Source organism: Haemorhous mexicanus, chromosome 2 (genome assembly GCF_027477595.1).
Source record: "Haemorhous mexicanus isolate bHaeMex1 chromosome 2, bHaeMex1.pri, whole genome shotgun sequence".
Lineage (NCBI taxonomy): Eukaryota > Metazoa > Chordata > Aves > Passeriformes > Fringillidae > Haemorhous > Haemorhous mexicanus.
Genome location: NC_082342.1, coordinates 5,415,734 through 5,432,368, shown reverse-complemented (window position 1 = coordinate 5,432,368; position 16,635 = coordinate 5,415,734). Strand labels below are relative to the sequence as shown.

At 46.7% G+C, this 16,635-nt stretch overlaps 1 protein-coding gene across 2 annotated transcripts; it reads left to right on the top strand.

The window, feature by feature from the left end:
* The first annotated feature begins 3,463 nt into the window (after positions 1-3,463).
* Positions 3,464-11,420, top strand: ACP6 (acid phosphatase 6, lysophosphatidic). 2 transcript variants are annotated; one of them, XM_059872457.1, is made up of 10 exons: positions 3,464-3,773; positions 5,196-5,324; positions 5,415-5,545; positions 6,185-6,264; positions 6,988-7,075; positions 8,514-8,646; positions 9,356-9,459; positions 10,667-10,762; positions 10,962-11,127; positions 11,242-11,420. In XM_059872457.1, exons 1-10 carry the CDS (start codon positions 3,579-3,581, stop codon positions 11,380-11,382), a joined length of 1,263 nt encoding a protein of 420 aa, XP_059728440.1. In that variant the 5' UTR covers positions 3,464-3,578; the 3' UTR covers positions 11,383-11,420. The 2 variants fall into 2 exon arrangements, with proteins under 2 accessions (XP_059728440.1, XP_059728450.1); XM_059872467.1 differs by lacking the exons at positions 3,464-3,773; positions 5,196-5,324; positions 6,185-6,264 and having other exon boundaries at positions 5,414-5,545.
* Positions 11,421-16,635: the final 5,215 nt, after the last annotated feature.

Below are 16,635 nucleotides of genomic sequence, written 5' to 3'. Positions count from 1 at the left end.
ACAAAGAAAAGTGAGGGAAAGATACATCTTCCCAGGTAAAAGAGGCAGGAAACTACCAACTGTCTGTTGACCTGTTTCAAAAGTACATAAAAGAAAATCTCCAAAAATCCCCTCACAATGGCAGCCCTAAATATGACAAGTCTGACTTCCAGGACTCTCCAACAAAACCTGCAGGAATTCAGAAATTAAATTATGACCTCTGTGTATCGACACACATCATTTCACTGCTGGAAGGTAAAGCACCGACGTGAAAGCATGCAGAAAATGAGACAAGATGTGTCAGATCTGTACAGCGTACCATGAATGGTGCCTTGCAGGGAGGGCTCAGTCTGTGGTGGCATTTAGGGGTTTATTTTTGCCAAATCCACCCCAAAGGATCAGAGACTTTAGGAGTGGAAACATTCCTTCCATTTCCCCGGGCGCCTTGCTCACAAAGCAGCTGGCTACAAGGTTCACCACAACAGACAGACTGGAGGAGACAAGAGTGATATGGCTCCACAGGAAGCTGCACAGCACACTCAATTTATTTATAAAGTTCAGCCTTTTGTGAAGGCAATACAGCTTCCATGCCCAGACTAACTGGTTTATAATAGCCACTGTGGTCAGCAATCCTTGCAGGACACAGAGACACCACCATTAGCTCCAGAGATGGGAATGGAGAAAGCTCTTTTGGCTGCAAGATGCAGCAGCCTGTGATCCCAAACACGAATCCTGCACAAACTCCTGCCCATGTTGCATTTGAAATTTCAGTACCTGTGATCTTTTCAAGGGACCAGAGTGAAAGCACCTTCACTGCACTCAGAAAGCCAGCCATGGGAACATTTTGGAGTGGAAGAAGTTTTTGGAAGGGCAGGAAAACACTTTGTGCTACAGCAGAGCAGCCCGTACTCCACCCAGAGGTGGAGCTGCCCCAAAACAAGGCTGGCACACAGAGATATCACACTTGGCAGGAGCTGCTTGTGGCCCACTTTGGGCAGTCACACCAGGCTGGTTAAGCCACCCTTCTCCAGCAGCCAGGCTCCCAGCACAGCTGCAGCTTGTGTGGTGAAGAACTGTGGGAGAACGTTTCCAGTTCACTCTCCTCACTGGGCAAAACACACTTGGGAAAGGAACCAAAGAAGTCAAGGCAACATTTTCTATTTTCTGACCCCTGCCAATTGGGGGGAAATAAACCCACCTCCCTAAGGGGCATCCGAATGCTATTTGTGCCTCTACCGTACAAACATTGTGTGGTAAATCTCTGATTTACACCATAAGGAGATAAAGATTTTTCACAGAATGATAGAATGGTTTGGTTTGGAAGGGGACCTTGAAGATCATCAAGTTTCAAACCCCCCCATGGGCAGGGACACCAATTAGACCAGGCTGCTCAGAGCCCCATCCAACCTGGCCATCCTTTACCTTTGTTCAGGGACAAGGTGTTCACTTAGTCTGAAAAACAATAAACCACACCAACTCATTAGGTTAAACTGTTTCTTTTGTGGGTATTTTTTAAGCATTATTTAATTTCAATCCATGTTGTGGAACAAAAAAATCTAATTGTGCTAGTTGGCCTCACACCTTATCAATGTATCAGCCACACAATGACTGCATGACTTGGTCAAATTACAAAACTCAGGCCTCACACCTTATCAATTTATCAGCCACGCAATGACTGTGTGACTTGGTCAAACTACAAAGCTCACTATGACTCAGTTTCCTCTTCAAAAAAAGGAAGATGTAAACGTAAACTTATAAAACCAGAGTGTTCTGAGGTGTGATACATTTTTGCAGCACTGTAAAAGGCAAATGACAGCAATCTAATATCTCACAAAGATAGCAATCGTTGCAATTTTGGTTAAATTCCAACCAGAAGGAAATTTGTGCTCTGCTTTCAGAGTGGAAAGTTTTCTAAAACTTGCTTGTTCATTAGAGCTCATTACTTTCCTTCAGTGAAAAAATTTCACCCCTGGTGGCCATTGGATTAGCCTTCTGCTCCTCGTCTGGTCACAAAAAGCAACAGAAGGGTAAAAATAACAGGTCCTTTGAAAATGTTTCTGTAAAGATGGTGCATCTTAGAATAAATTTCTACACAGTTGGACAAAGGAAAAAAAAACAGGGCAACACCATTTGCTAAAAAATTGACAGCCGCCTGCTATTTTGGAGATCTCTCCTCTAATTCCAGGCACCTGCTGTGGCGTGGTGTATTCTAAAATATATCTCACCACTAATGCTGCTTAGCAGCAGCCAGGGCCACCCAGGAGGGACCCTGCAGTCCCAGGCTTCACAACTTCACAGGAACTGGGGTTTTCTTCCAGGATAACATTTGAGTGGAAATACAAATAAATTCAGTGTGAGCCTCTCTCCCTGCTCACTTCTATCACATCACCTCTATGTCTCTTCCACCCTCCCTCCCTTCCTCTCCCTCTTAACTACTTTTTCCTGTTCCCTCTCCCCTCAGCATTCTTGACCTCTCACTCTCTTGATTTAGGCTCGATTCCTTCATTTGTTATTTTCTTGGCTTCTGAAATATTTTTCCCCTTCTCTCTGCTTTTGTTGTGCCTCTATGTTTCACATACTTTTAAGCTCAGAAAACTGAGGCAACTCTTTCAGAACTGCAGGGCTTTGAGAGACATGAGGTGACCAAAATCCCCCCTGTGCACATCCTGGTGTCTGTGCCAGCCTCACACCACCTGCAGCGGCTCCTCCCTCTGGCCTTTGTGCAAGTCACCATCCTCTCCCTCCTCTTTCTCCTTCACCCTTGCCCTGCTCCCTGAACACCTCCCCGGGAAGCCCATTCCAATACCTATTTCAATCTCTAATCACACTTTCTGTGAAGAAACTCTTCCTGGTGTCCAACCTGAACCTCCCCAGCACAGCTTGAGGCCGTGTCCTCCCATCCCGTCCCTCGTTCCCTGGGAGCAGAGGCCAAACCCCACCTGGCCACACCGTCCTTTCGGGTGCTTGTAGAGCAGTAAGGTCCCTCTGAGCCTCCTTCTCTCCAGACTCACACCCCCAGCTCCCTCGGTGCCTTCTCACAACACTCGTGCTCCAGACCCTTCCCCTGACTCGCTCCAGCCCCTCAAGGCCTTTTCCGAAGTGAGGCCCAGAACTGGACAGGGCATTCCAGGTGTGCCCGGGTACAGAGGGACAATCCCTGCCCTGCTCCTGCTGGCCACGCTACTCCTGCTCCAGGCCAGGGTGCCATTGGCTTCCTTGGCCACCTGGGCACACCTGGCTCAGTTCAATCGCTGTGACCAGCGCCCCGGGTCCTTTTACAGTGGACTCTTCCCCAAGCCTGGAACGCTACACGGGGTCACTGTGCCCACTGGCGCCCGGCGCGTCCCCCAGGGAAGATAACGAAACGAAGACGGCGAGCGGAGGCACGTGAACACCGGCAGCCTCGAGTGACGGCCGTGCCCCCATCGGGGCGGGGGCGCGGCCCGTCCCGCCCAGCGCCGCATCGTTCCCCTGCGCGGCGCCCGCCGGGAGCCGCAGTCCCCGCCTGGTCTTCGTCTGTGCCCGCTTCCAGGCGGGGCTCAGCCGGGGACTGCGCTTCCCACTGTTCCCCGCGGTGCGGCCGGGCCGGCGGGGCCGCCATGGGCTGGGGGGTCCGGCTGTGGGTGCTGGGCGGCCTGGCCGCCTGGACGCAGCGGCGGCGGGCGGCGGCGGCGGCCGCTCAGTGGGGCGACAGCGAGGGCGGGCGGCGCCAGTATCTGGAGCTGAGGCTGGTGCAGGTCGTGTTCCGGCACGGGGCGCGCACCCCGCTGCGGCCGATCCCGGGGGCAGAGCCGGTGAGCTCGGGACGGGACGGGACGGGGCAGGGGTGGTGCGGAGGTGCCCCGACCCGAGCCGGCGGCGTGCCTGCCGCTGAGCTCCTTCCTCGCTCCCGGCAGCCTGGTGGTTTGGCGTTTATTCCCTTTCCCGAAGCGATACCGAGAGTAATTTCTGAGGGGAAAGCATGGGAATTTGGGAGCTTGCACCCCATGCATTGCTACAGGCCTGGGTAAGAGTGGCTGGAAGGCTGCCCAGTGGAAAAAGGCCTGGGGGTGCTGCTTGACAGCGACTGAAGTGAGCCCGATGTGCCCGGGTGACTGAGGAGGCCAATGGCATCCTGGCCTGGATCGGGAATAGTGTGGCCAGCAGGAGCAGGGCAGTGATCATCCATGTCCAGTTCTGGGTCCCTCAATTCAGGAAGGACACTGAGGTGCTGGAGTGAGTCCAGAGAAAGGCCACGGACCTGGGGAAGGGTCTGGAGCACAAGTGTTAGGAGAAGTCACCGAAGGAGCTGGGGGTGTTTGGTCTGGAAAAGAGGAAGCTTAGAGGTGACCTTATCACTCTTCTCAACTTCTTGAAAAAAGGTTGTAGCCAGTTATGGGTCAGGCTTTTCTGCCAGGGAATAAGTAGAAGGAGAGGAGACAGTCTTTAATCTGTGCCCCAGGAGGTTCAGGTTGGACATTAGGACGAATTTCTTCACAAAGACAGGGATTAGACATTGGAATGGGCTGGCCGGGGAGGTGTGGGAGTCCCCATCCCTGGAGGTGTTTAAGGAAGGACTGGACGTGGCACGGTGGCCTGGTTGACACAGTGGTGTTCAGTCACAAGTTGGGCTTGATGATCTCAGAGGTCTTTTCCAACCTAATTCTGTGATTCTTTAAATTGGAACAGCAATAGCACATTAGTGGGACAGATGACAGCAGAGGGGACAATTGCTGCAACTTCAAGGAGCCCTCAGGGGCAGGATACAGGGATGGGCAGCCTGAGGCTTTACTCCAAGGCCAAGTTGTGCACCTCACAACGGGTGCTCAGCAAAGGTGTGGCTCCTGCCTTGGTGTTACCACAAGGAATCTGGCACCCCCAGCTTCCACTGAGGTGGCCTGGGGAGCCAGCCGGGGTTAGCTCAGGTAGTTTCCTACAGCAGCTTTTCAGTGTGTAATAAAGAGCAACAATTGTGATTTCCTACAGATTCTTCTCCTGTAAGGGGAGTAAAGCAAGTACTGCATTTCCTGCACATCAGATCTGCAAATCTGGGGAGTGGCACTACTCTCATTTCTCTATGAGCTGTAAAGAGATCCCTTTGTCTCCGTGTTGTGTTGTTCGAAAGGCTGCACGCTGTGATACTCCAACTTCAGTTTAACGCTCTTAAAAGTCCTTGGTTTAATGCCCTTGAAAGTTTTCCACTGAAGCTATTTGTTTGTTTGTTTGTTTTGAAACAGGTAGAATGGCATATCGCTCTTTTAGATGTACCTCCTAAGACTAAGTTTGATTACATGGTGACAGACCTAAATGGAGGACCTCAACCTCCCTCGTTCTTGGATGAGGAATACCATAAGATTGTTTTTAAGGTGAGGGTATATTTGCTAGTGGATTCCTCTTTCCTCTGTAGACTTTGTTTCCATGGTCCACTGGAGACCTCTCCTTCTCTTTGCTCTTAGGGTGGCACAGTCGCAGGACAGCTGACAAAAGTGGGGATGCAGCAGACATTCGCCCTGGGGGAACGGCTGAGGAAAAACTATATGGAAGAAGTCCAGTTTCTTTCACCAACATTTAAGCCTGCTGAGGTCTTGTGAGTGTCTCAGTTCCCTCCTGGACCTTCCTTTCTTCCTGCCTCTTAACCAGTAGCCTTGTGCTAGGGAAAACTGGATAGCATATCCTTCTTCACCCCACAGCAAACTGTCTGGCCCCCCTGGGCCTTCATCTTTGCTCAGCCTGCAGAGCCTGCACTAGAAATCTCTCATGACACAAAGCATCCAATTGCCCAGCAGTCCTGAGAGTGATGCCAGGGACAGATTCATCTCACCTAGGCTGAGCCACTGCCAGTGCTGTTCTGCACTTTTGTGGTGAGTGAAGAGAAACAGGCATTTCTGGAGCACACTTTAACTCACTGCAGACAGCTGAAGTTCAGTGAGATGAAGCAATCCCTGCTGCTCACATCAGTAATGCTGAGAGCATCTGGCTTAGGATGAGATAAAAAAAAAATCACACCAGAGAAGTGCTAGTTTGTTAGCTCCACTATCTCTGATAGGGCAGTTCAGATTATAGGTGTCTACCTAAGATATCTGTAGTGACAAAAGAAGAGTCCCACCACAGATTTCCAAAGCCATGGTGGAAGCAGAATCCTCAGTTCCAGCAAGCCCTCCCCAGCTGCAGCCATGTTAACATGAAGGAGGAAGTGCTGCCTCACAAACTGCTTTCTCTCTTTCAGCATCCGTTCCACTAATATTTTCCGGAATCTGGAGTCCACACGCTGCGTGCTAGCTGGGCTGTACCAACAGCAGAAAGAAGGTTGGGGAGACTTCTGAATAGTGCCTTTCCTTGCTTAGTCTTCCCTAGATGCACACACCTTCTGCATCCTAACTCTCTCTGGCTCCTAGTTGTCACTTCTTCCTTGGTTCTTTGCACTTGGCTCCCTTCCCCAGTTCTCTTGGTCCTGTAGATTCTTTACCAGCTTGTCACTTGTTCCCTCTCTTTGCGTATCTTTCCACTGTTCTTTCAGACCTGCTGAGGAAGTTTGTGTTAACCCTCTTCCACATAAAGAAGGCAAAAAGTTCACACATCAGAAAAAGGTTTCTCAGGGAAACCCAAGTGTCTTGGATACAAGTTCAGTATCTGGAGTAACTTTCACCTGTATCCTGCAGTTGGTAACTACTTGTTCTAAAAATACACTCTGCACTTAAAGAACTCACATCTTCTCCTTCCACATTCGGTTCCACTAACAAGTAGAAGTGACTTGCCAGAGCTCCTTACACTTCATGACACAGAGACTAATTTTTGGCGCTAAGAAAAATGAACACAGACCTGGGAAGCTTTACAAGGTGCACAGCAGGCATCCCTGTGGAAATAAATGCACAGAAACAAGTACAGTGGCTTGTGTTGCAGGTGATAGCTCGGGGGAAATTGCTAGTTGATAACACTGGACTTGAGCACAAAGATTGGGAGTGATTATAAAGCAGTCTAAAGAAACACAGATGCACTACTGATCACAGAAACTTCCTTCTTGTTCCACAGGACCTGTTGTCATTGTCACTGATGAAGCAAGCTCTGAAATACTCTACCCCAATTACCACAACTGCCCGCGCCTGAAATACTTGACCAGGTAATTGCCAGCAATATCTCCCCGTATGATTTCACTGCTGTTTCGTTTCAGCAGTAGTAATTTACAACAGCACATTTTCTTCCCATTTCCCAGTTTCTTTCCCTACCACTTTCTGTTCTTTGGGAATGGTTAGCTAGTTGTATAAAATACTTGGTAAGTGAAATTATACACCAGGCAGTGGCAGTAGAAGAAAATAAAATAGAGACTTTTCCTTGAAAGACCAGTTTAATTTAGTCTGTGTCTAGCAAACATTCATTACTAACTAATGTACAGCTAGTCTGTAGCATTGCTGCAGGGCAGAATTAATGTCATCTACATCCCTTAACAAGCCTCTCAAGTGTGAACATATTGGGCCTCCTTTTTATATTCAGCTTCTGGGTTGGGGATTATTTCAACACTCTCATCGCATTCATACCTTGAAGAAACTGAAATATACTCAGCCTTGACACATTTAATGAAGGCTAATGAAGTGAAATAAGGAAGATCTTACGTAGAACACTCACGTTTGTGGAGTCAAGTACTCTGAAATGCCTGTGCCAGGTTTGGGCACAGGGCGGAAAATGAAAAAGAGAGGCAGATATATTACAGTTTGGCTAGATTGTACATTAGCATATTTTTGCCCAAAATTCAAGAGCTGTCAGAATTCACTTGCAAGAGCTCACTGTGCAGTGCTTGACTCTGCAGCCAAAGGATTGGTCTAGACAGTGGTGAGGTGACAGTCCCTAGAAGCAGCATATTCAGCCTCCTTGAATAACATCACCTGTCCAGAAAAGAAGTAAACTGCAGGGTCTGCTGCTCCCTGCCCCCCTCTGCCCACCAACTGCACCTTTTGTGACCATATCAAGGTAGACTTTTTGAGCTGCACTAAGCACAGCCTCAGCTGGCAGACTACCTAGGGAGTACAATGGCCAGCATGGATATTCTCAGCTTAATTTTTTAAAATGAAATTTAAAGCAGCATAAAGATGCAAATGGCTTCCAACAAAGCAAAAGTTGGATTTAAAACTACAAGCAGGTATCTAGGTGTTTCCTATTTCCCACACATTACAGCAATCAGTTCAAAGCTGTTTCTTTCATGAGGCAGTTAAAGACTACTCCCTGAAGACACAGACCTGTACTGTTCCAGTATGACCAGATCTGCTAGCTGATACACAGCCCTTGCTTATGGGAGGCACTTCTGGGGTGTTCACATCTCATCTTAATTTTTCCTCCTGCCTTTGGGAGAGCAGAGAGCCAGCTCTGATCCTTGAAATCTGGATACAGCATCTGTCCTTTCTGCAGCTCAGAATCCCAACATCAGGAATCCCTCAGTATGCTGTAGTGCTTCTCTTCTACCCCTCACTGATGTGAGAGAATTCCACTGGGCTGGGTGATGAGAAAAACAAAAGATAGAAAGCCTAGTGTGTGAAATTTTTTTTGTTTTCTTAATTCCTTTACAGGGATAGGTCAGAGAACGCGATGCACCAGCCAGGTGTCTCTGATGACTTGAAAAAAATTAAGAAGAAGATGGGCATTAATGATGATGAGTCTGTGGATTTTTTTGTCCTCCTCGATAACATTTTTGCTGAGCAGGTGAGCTGAGCCTTTCTGTTTCACTGTCACAGAAAGAAACATCCCCTTACCATGCACATGGAGGATGTCACAGTGCCAGCACCCACGGATACTAATGTGCACTCCAGTAGCTTTCTATGCAACCCAGAATGCTTATAGAAATAGCATGACCTTTTGAAGAAGCAAGTTGTGGGGTCAGCCTTGCTGTAGGATCGATGAAGACTTGTCTCCAGTATTTTTGTTCTTACCTTGAAATCCAGTATTTCTTTCAAGTGTAATGTATTAGAGCTAATAGAGGCATTGGGCCTTGCATCCCCATTATAAAGTGCTTTTTTGGCACTCAGCACCTAACAGTCATCTTAATCCCAGTCCCAGCACACTACTTGGGAGCCAGACTGCTTCTGCTACTGGAAGGAAGTTGGGCACATTTCTACCCCTCCTTAGTGCCTCTTTTTTGCTGGAGCTAATGATAACTGGTCTGCCAGCTGAATGGCTCAATGTGTTACACTCCCCATGGAATGGGATCCTAAAGAACAAACATCCATCCTTTTGGTACACAGAGCAAGTCTGTGTGTTTAAAACCATTCCTCACATGAGTATCGTAGTACAATACTGTAGTACAAACGGTGTGACCCAAGCAGCTGTTTTCTGTGGGCAGTCATCCATGTGTCTTCAGGCTGGGTTCAGAGAGGGTCAAACCCTACCACTCTGCTGCATCTCCTCCTTCCAGGTGCACAATATGCCAAGCTGCCCTGTGCTGAAGAGCTTCCAGCAGACAGTGGAGCGCCGATGTGTTGACTCCATGCTTTTCCTTCTGGAAGACAGTTGTTCCAGGTGATTGCCTCTGTCCATGCCTCTGGCCTCAGCGGCTGTCTTACCTAGGGTGGATGTGCTAAACCTGCTTACTTCAGCAGACAGAAATGCTTTCCCATCTGCTGCACTCCCCCACCATGAGTTTTGTGCCTCAGCTGTCTCAATGTAAAGTTCAGCACCTTGAGTCCTAGGAAAAAGGAGTGCACACTGAGGAGACCAGGATGCCACTGAGGCAGGCAGCGAAGGCCCCAGTTGCCACAGGGGTTTAAGTGAACCAGTGGCAAAAGCAAAAGAAAAGAGAAGATGCTTCCAGCCCATGCCCTGAGGTTGCCCTTGCAGTTGCACAAGTACAGTCCAAATTCCAGCCTGGGAAGCTTATCCCAGGGATGGCACCTGCACAGCTCAGCTGAGAAGCGCTGGCGCTAGCGGAAAAAGTGATGCCAGGCCCTGCACACATGTAACTACTTGCAGAGAGAATCTGCTGCTACGTGCAGCTAATTACCTCCTCCACAGTTGTTTGTAAAGGCTGGCTGAGTTGCTAGCCTAGCAGTCATTTTCCTTTCAGAATCATTTGCAGCTGCCACATTCACCAGCTCTTCTCAGGTGGTAGTATAGGACTGTCTTTTCTTTACCATGTGTTAGAGATCTCAGGTAATGAAGGACTGATTTACCCCATTCCCACAACACCCAGGAGAGTTAGTCACACACATCTTCCATTTCCACTGATGTATTCATTAGGTAGAGGGAGTTTCTTCCCACCAGATATTGTAAAAATATCATCTCTTTCTTTAACAAGAGGAAAAAAACTACTTTTTAAATACAACAACCACTTTCTTGTATCCTGCCTCTCCTCACCAAAGACCCCAACCACTTCAGCTGCTGTTTTGCAGCAGTAATCTTGCCTAGATGAAACCCATGCACTCAAAAACCATACTAGGGAAACAAAACAGTCTACAGAACAATCAAAGTGTTTCTAGATTGTCATTTACATGGCCACACTTCATGAGACTGCTTGTTAACAGCTCTCTTCTCCCATTCTGCCGTCACATTCAAGTGGTGACTACACATGAGGTGAACTAAAAACTGGCCATATTAATTGCATTTAATAGTTCTTAGCTACACTCAAAACAGGTGATCAAATCATAAGAGAAAAGCAGGTTCTCAAGTTTTCATGTATAATTGTGTGAAAGTTTTAAAACTAGTAAATTTATTTCTGCTTCTTTTCTAGAGAAATGCTTCAGATGAGTATTGGCCTCCTATTAAATACCTTAGAGAAGAACATTAAAGCAGCAGTAAATCCCTCAAATCCAGCTGAAAAGGCCAGGTACAGCACAGAACTCCTTCTCTAATCATTATAAATTCTAACTTGATGGCACTGTGAAAAACTGGTTCAGAAAGACATTGAATGTGTGGGATTAAAAGGAGCACTCACCTGCTAAAAAAAGCATGAGTGCTACTGCCTGTCCATGAAGGAACACAGCTGCCATTCCAGGTCTGTCTTTTCCTTTATAATTTTTTTCCAGAAAGCTCTTCCTCTACGCTGCTCATGACTCCACTCTAATTCCTATCCTTCTGGCACTGGGCACCTTTGATCACAAGTGGCCACCTTATGCTGCTGATGTGACCCTGGAACTGTATCAGCACCGGCGCTCCAAGGAGTGGTTTGTGCGCGTGGCTTACCGTGGAGAGGTGAGATCCTGCGGCAAGTCCCTCCTACAAATCTTGGGCTTGTGGTTCCACCATGCAGCAAAAAAGGGCTTTGGTAGTGCACAATATTTGTGTTTCTGTCTCTTTGCCTTGCAGGAGCAAGTGGTGAAAGGCTGTAAAACAAGTCTCTGCCCACTTGAAGAATTTCTGGAAGTTCTTTCACAGTACTCACTCACTCCAGAGAAGTACTGTAGCCTGTGCTCCAAAGTGGACAGGAATTGGAAAACTAACTCATAATTAAGCTGTCATAAATTAAAGTTAGTTTATTGTCACAATCTTTGACTATTTTTCTTTATGTCCTTGCTAGCCTTCTCTATTCCAAATGTATTTTAGATGAGGGGACATCTTCCTACCGGACACAGGGTGGCACAGTGTCACTTTACACTGTTAGCAGCAGGCTGAAAGAAGCCACGTGACAGAATGGCTCATGTTTACTTCTGAGGTGACCACACAAAAGCAGGGAGAGGCTGAAAACAGCAAGGACGAGAACATAACATTTAAAATTGCCCATCTGTATCAGGAATATGTGACAAAACATTCCTCTTCCTCATATGCTGGGACTATGGAATGAAGTCCAGCTTGCTCTGTGCTACCAGACTTGAAAGCTTTGACATAACACTGATTTTATGTTTGGTAAACTGCAGAAGCCATTGTGCCTTTCCCTTTCTTTTGGCATGTTGGAGGGTTGCTCTCTGCAGACAGATGAGCCTCCCTAATTGCATAGCATTTAGCTACCCTATCTTCTTGAGGGCATTTTCGTGCACAGAAAACATCTCCAAAGGGACAGCAAGCCTCCAAACCTCTTCCCTGCACTCCTCTAATTATGGAAATTCTGCCATGAACATGCAGAACAATCACAGTGGACCAAGTACAAGAACACACAATCTTGGTGAACTCTGCTTAATGTGCTTTAAAAAAGGAAGTCTGGAGAGCTGCTATCGACTTTATCTTTGGGCAGCAGTGATGTATTTTTCCCTTGCTGAAAGAGGAATACAGCACTAGCCAACAGCAGTACTTCTGGCTGAGATGACAGCTTTTCCACTAAGACAGCACTGGGAATCACAATGTTGCCAAAGTCATAGAATCAGAATGGCTTGGGTTGGAAGGGACCTTAAAGGTCATATACCATTCCAACCCCCTGCCATAGGCAGGGATGCCATCCACTTAAGCAGCTCAAAGCTCCATCCTACCTGGTCCTAAACACTTTCAGGAATGGGGCATCCATAGCTTCTCTGAGCAATCTGTGCCAGTACCTCACCACTCTCACAGTAAAGAATTCAACCTAAATATCTCCTCTTTAGTTTAAAACTGTTCTCCCTTGTCCTATCACTGTCAGCTCTCCCTCTTTCTTACAAGCCCCCCATTAGGCACTGGAAGGCTGCTTTAAAGTCTTTCTGGAGCCTTCTCTTTTCCAGGTTTAGCAGCCCCAACTCTCTCAGCCTGTTTTCATAACAGAAATTTTCCAGTCCTCTGATAATCTTTGTGGCCTCCTCTGAACTGATTTGTACAGGTCCATATCTTTCTTGTGCTGGGGTGCCCCAGAGCTGGATGCAGCACTGCAGTGGGGTCTCACCAGAGCAGAGCAGAGGGGCAGAATCCCATCCTTGACCTGCTGCCCACAGGGCTTTGGATGCAGCCCAAAATACGGTTGGCTTTTTGGGCTATGAGCACACGGTGCTGGCTCATGTCCAGCTTTTCATCCACCACAATTCCCAAGTGCTTCTCCACAGGGCTGCTCTCAATGACTTCTTCTCCTAGGCTGGGCTCATGTCTGGGATTGTCCTGACCCAGGTGCAGCACCATGTACTGGGACTTGTTGAACCTTACTAGGTTCTCACAGTCTTACTTCTCAAGTTTGTCCAGGTCATTCTCTTGGCACCACTTGACTTCGTGTCCTCTGCAAACTTGCTGAGGGTGCACTCGATCTCACTGACTATTTCATTGAAAAAGATCTCCACTTGTCAATACGTAAGTAAAACGTGGTCCCTACATCCTTTGGGATAGGCAGAGGTTAAAATAGGGGGACCATTTATTAAAATGGCCTTGCAATTTAGGTTCTGTGTTACCTCTTCTCACTTAGTGAAAAAAATCACTTAATGTAAGCCATTGACAGATATATGATGGAGGCACTACAGCACCTTTTCCCTAAGAATGGGCTGGATTCACCCCTACTCTTTCATTAGCCTGCCCCCACCACAATTGCATGTTGACACCACGCACAGTGAACAGAATAATTTGAATGCTAAATACATTGCTGGAGGTCTCACTGAACTGCTATTAGAAGCTGTCAAAAAAGCAAACAAAGCATTGTTATTTTCCATCAAGTTTTTGTACAGCCTGAAACCATAATGCCACTACATAAAAATCAATGCCTACCCCTCCTTAACAACAGTGTGTTCTGCTCTAATCAAGCTCTCTCTTATACACAGTTTCAACTATTTGGGGAACAGTGATGAAAATATTAGGTCTACGATTACAAGTTATTTGTGAGGCATGGACTGCTTGGAAAAAGTCATCGGGAACTTTGGCCATACAAAAGGGGAATTCACATACCTATTCTTAAAAAATAACTAGGAGCATCCCCAACAAAACTGACCAGCAGCCAGGTAAAAAATTGTAACACAGCCCCAAGCCAGAGCACTCAGCAGTGCAAGTTGTTCCAGAGCAGGTAAGATTGTTAAAGGGCACTGCTTTTGCACAATTAAGATCCTCCTATCACTCTAGGTAGTAGAGTAACACAAAGTTCAGTAACAGCAGAAGACCTTAGAAAAGCAGGCCAGCTTCTTGGCAGTGGCCTGGAGGAAGGCGCCACTGGGAACAGGTTACTTCACTGTCTCTTGCAGGGTTTCTGCAGTGCCCCCTCTGCCCTGTTCTAGCCTTACCCTTCCCCTCAGTGTCAAAGTGGTTGGGCCATGCAATGGTCCATCCCACTGAGCACTTCCATGGTAGTTGTGGCTCACAGGATGGAGGAGTTATTTCTGACCACAACTAGTGTAAATTATCATTCCAGAAGAGGATTGATTGGACAGTGGAAGAGTTTTAATAGCAAAAGACACAAGTAAGTGGGAGCTACTGTATTGCAAACACAGAATGGAAAAGCTGAGGCATTCTGAAACACGGAGTCAAGATTCTAATCTCTTCCCTCATCCTGGGACCCCTGCAAACACCACCACACACCACCAATAAAATGTAGGCTGTCCTTCCACCTGAGTGAAAACCAGCATAGCAGAGAATACACAAAGCACCTCAAAATTAAGCCCTGCATATACCAAATTTGTAATAGTCCCAACACTTGGGGGGAACAAAAAATGGGGCATTTCAGCTTACCCTCAGAAAGACTTGGGCACCCACATCTACTCTGAGTCAGGACACATGTATTGTTCCAGAAGCACTACCAGCATTCAAATCCCAACACAGACTGATGCAGATCAGATCTCCACACACTGGTCTGTCTTCCAAAATGTGGCCCATTAGACACCCCAAGGATGTCAGGACTAAACTCCTAAGGCTGGCTCCTTGCTGTCATCTTCTTTGGCAGATTAGCTAGCCCATGATACAGGTACAAATCACGAGTTTATTTGGACGGTGCTTAAAACTGCCAGTGTACTTCACAGATGACCTGAGTGCAAGTCTACTAATTTAAAACAAACAGATTTCAAATATTTTAAACTTTTGATTTAGCAGGCACATTACTTCGCGTTTCAGAAGTTCACCATCTGCTGGGTTTACCTTTTAAGTCTCTCCACACTCCGGCTGCGCAGCCATCTGGGATGAGATAATTTGAACAGCAGACTGTTTCCTCCCATGTTACTAGAGAGGAAGAGCAGCCAAGCATGTATGAATAAAGTCTATTTCATTCTTTCAAACAAAGGTGGAGGAGGATGATTTGAAAGCTTAAAATAAAGGGGGGGGAGAAAGAAAACTAAAAATGGCAACCCATTTTCCATCTTCAACTGTACCATGACTACCAAAGCTGAGTCACAGTTACTATTGATAAGCAGGAGAGAACAGAGCCTGACTTACAGATACTCAGGTGAATCCGCAAGGCTGACAGCTAGAAAGCTTTTCCATTTGCAAAGCAAAAAGGGAAGAAGTAGAATCAGAGCAAAACAAAGAAGTTCATCTACGCACATCTACACAGTCATTTTCACAACTGGAGCCAACTAAGACCTTAGCAACTCTTGCTCATCTGCTGGTGCAAACACTGAGGTTAAGTGCACCTATGTGGACTCAGGAGAATCCACATCTTCTGCGCTTTCTGTAGGAAAAAATCTCATTAACATACTAAATGCCAGCATCATAAATTAGAGACAGAAGGAACTTTAATTATACAGCATGTTTAAAATGTATCCTCTCACTGTTCAGTGGCTTTGAAACAGTGAATTTCCTATGCTAATTTTCCTGGAATAAGTCACAGCCACCCAAATCCTTTGCTATTCAAAATCTTAACAGGCATAGGAGGCCCTATGACAGTTTAAAAAAATCCCAAAACCTCCGGCTCATTTCTATGTCGATCAAGAACTTTGCTTTGTTCAACGTGGTAAAAACAGTCAGGAGTGATGGCAGAAGTGGCAACACTTAAAAAGGTTGCATTGTAACAATTCCCATGCAAGGTCCTCAAAAGGGAGCTGTGCAACCACTTAAAGAAGAGGTAATTCCGCTCTACAGAAATAACACTTACTGTGTCATTGTCATCTCTTTCCAAAATCTTGACAAGCCCGTGCTTCACGCTGCCTGTCTTGTCAGAGGGAAGCACCACAACAGACATCCTACACTTTGTCAAAAGAGTAATTCTCACCCAAAATCATCGTAAATTTGCATGACAGCACAAAGGTGAATTTGGAAGCAGACAACAGAAGGCTCTGAGGCTTGCGTGCCTCCAACAGTGCATGGCTTCACTCATTTTGTAACACCAGCAACAAAAGTTTAGTAAATCAGCCACCAAGAGGAATTCTTTTTCCACCTGTTAAGTATGAGTTAACTGTAAAAAATTCTCACACACAAGCATGGTAAAAATACTCATTCTCCACATGAATTTTCACACTAATAGCCAGTCCTCTGAAGAAACTACTCATTGAAATCATTTTAAGTAGCAGTAAGTGGAAGGAAGAACAGATTACCCACTGCATATACAGTGCTGGGGGACCAGAGAACAGCCAGCCACAGAGCCCACACCCTGGCCTACAGATCCATATCTGCTCATGATGGTATTCTCCAGGAGTAGGACTCAACTCCCAATCCATGTTTTGTCATCCATCCTTTCATTCCTCATAGGCAGGACCATAAAACCTCCTTGCTGAAATCCTCTCAAAAGGCAAGCTTGAAAAGACAGGGGATTAGGAAGCAATCGATGAGAACTGTGGCAAAGCAACAATTTACTCAGCAGGGCTGTCTTGATAAAAATCTGCTCACTGACAATTTCTCTCTCACCTTTGTTATTAAAGTTCATCCTTCCCCACCATCTCAGGCTCTCAGTGCTGGCAATCAAGA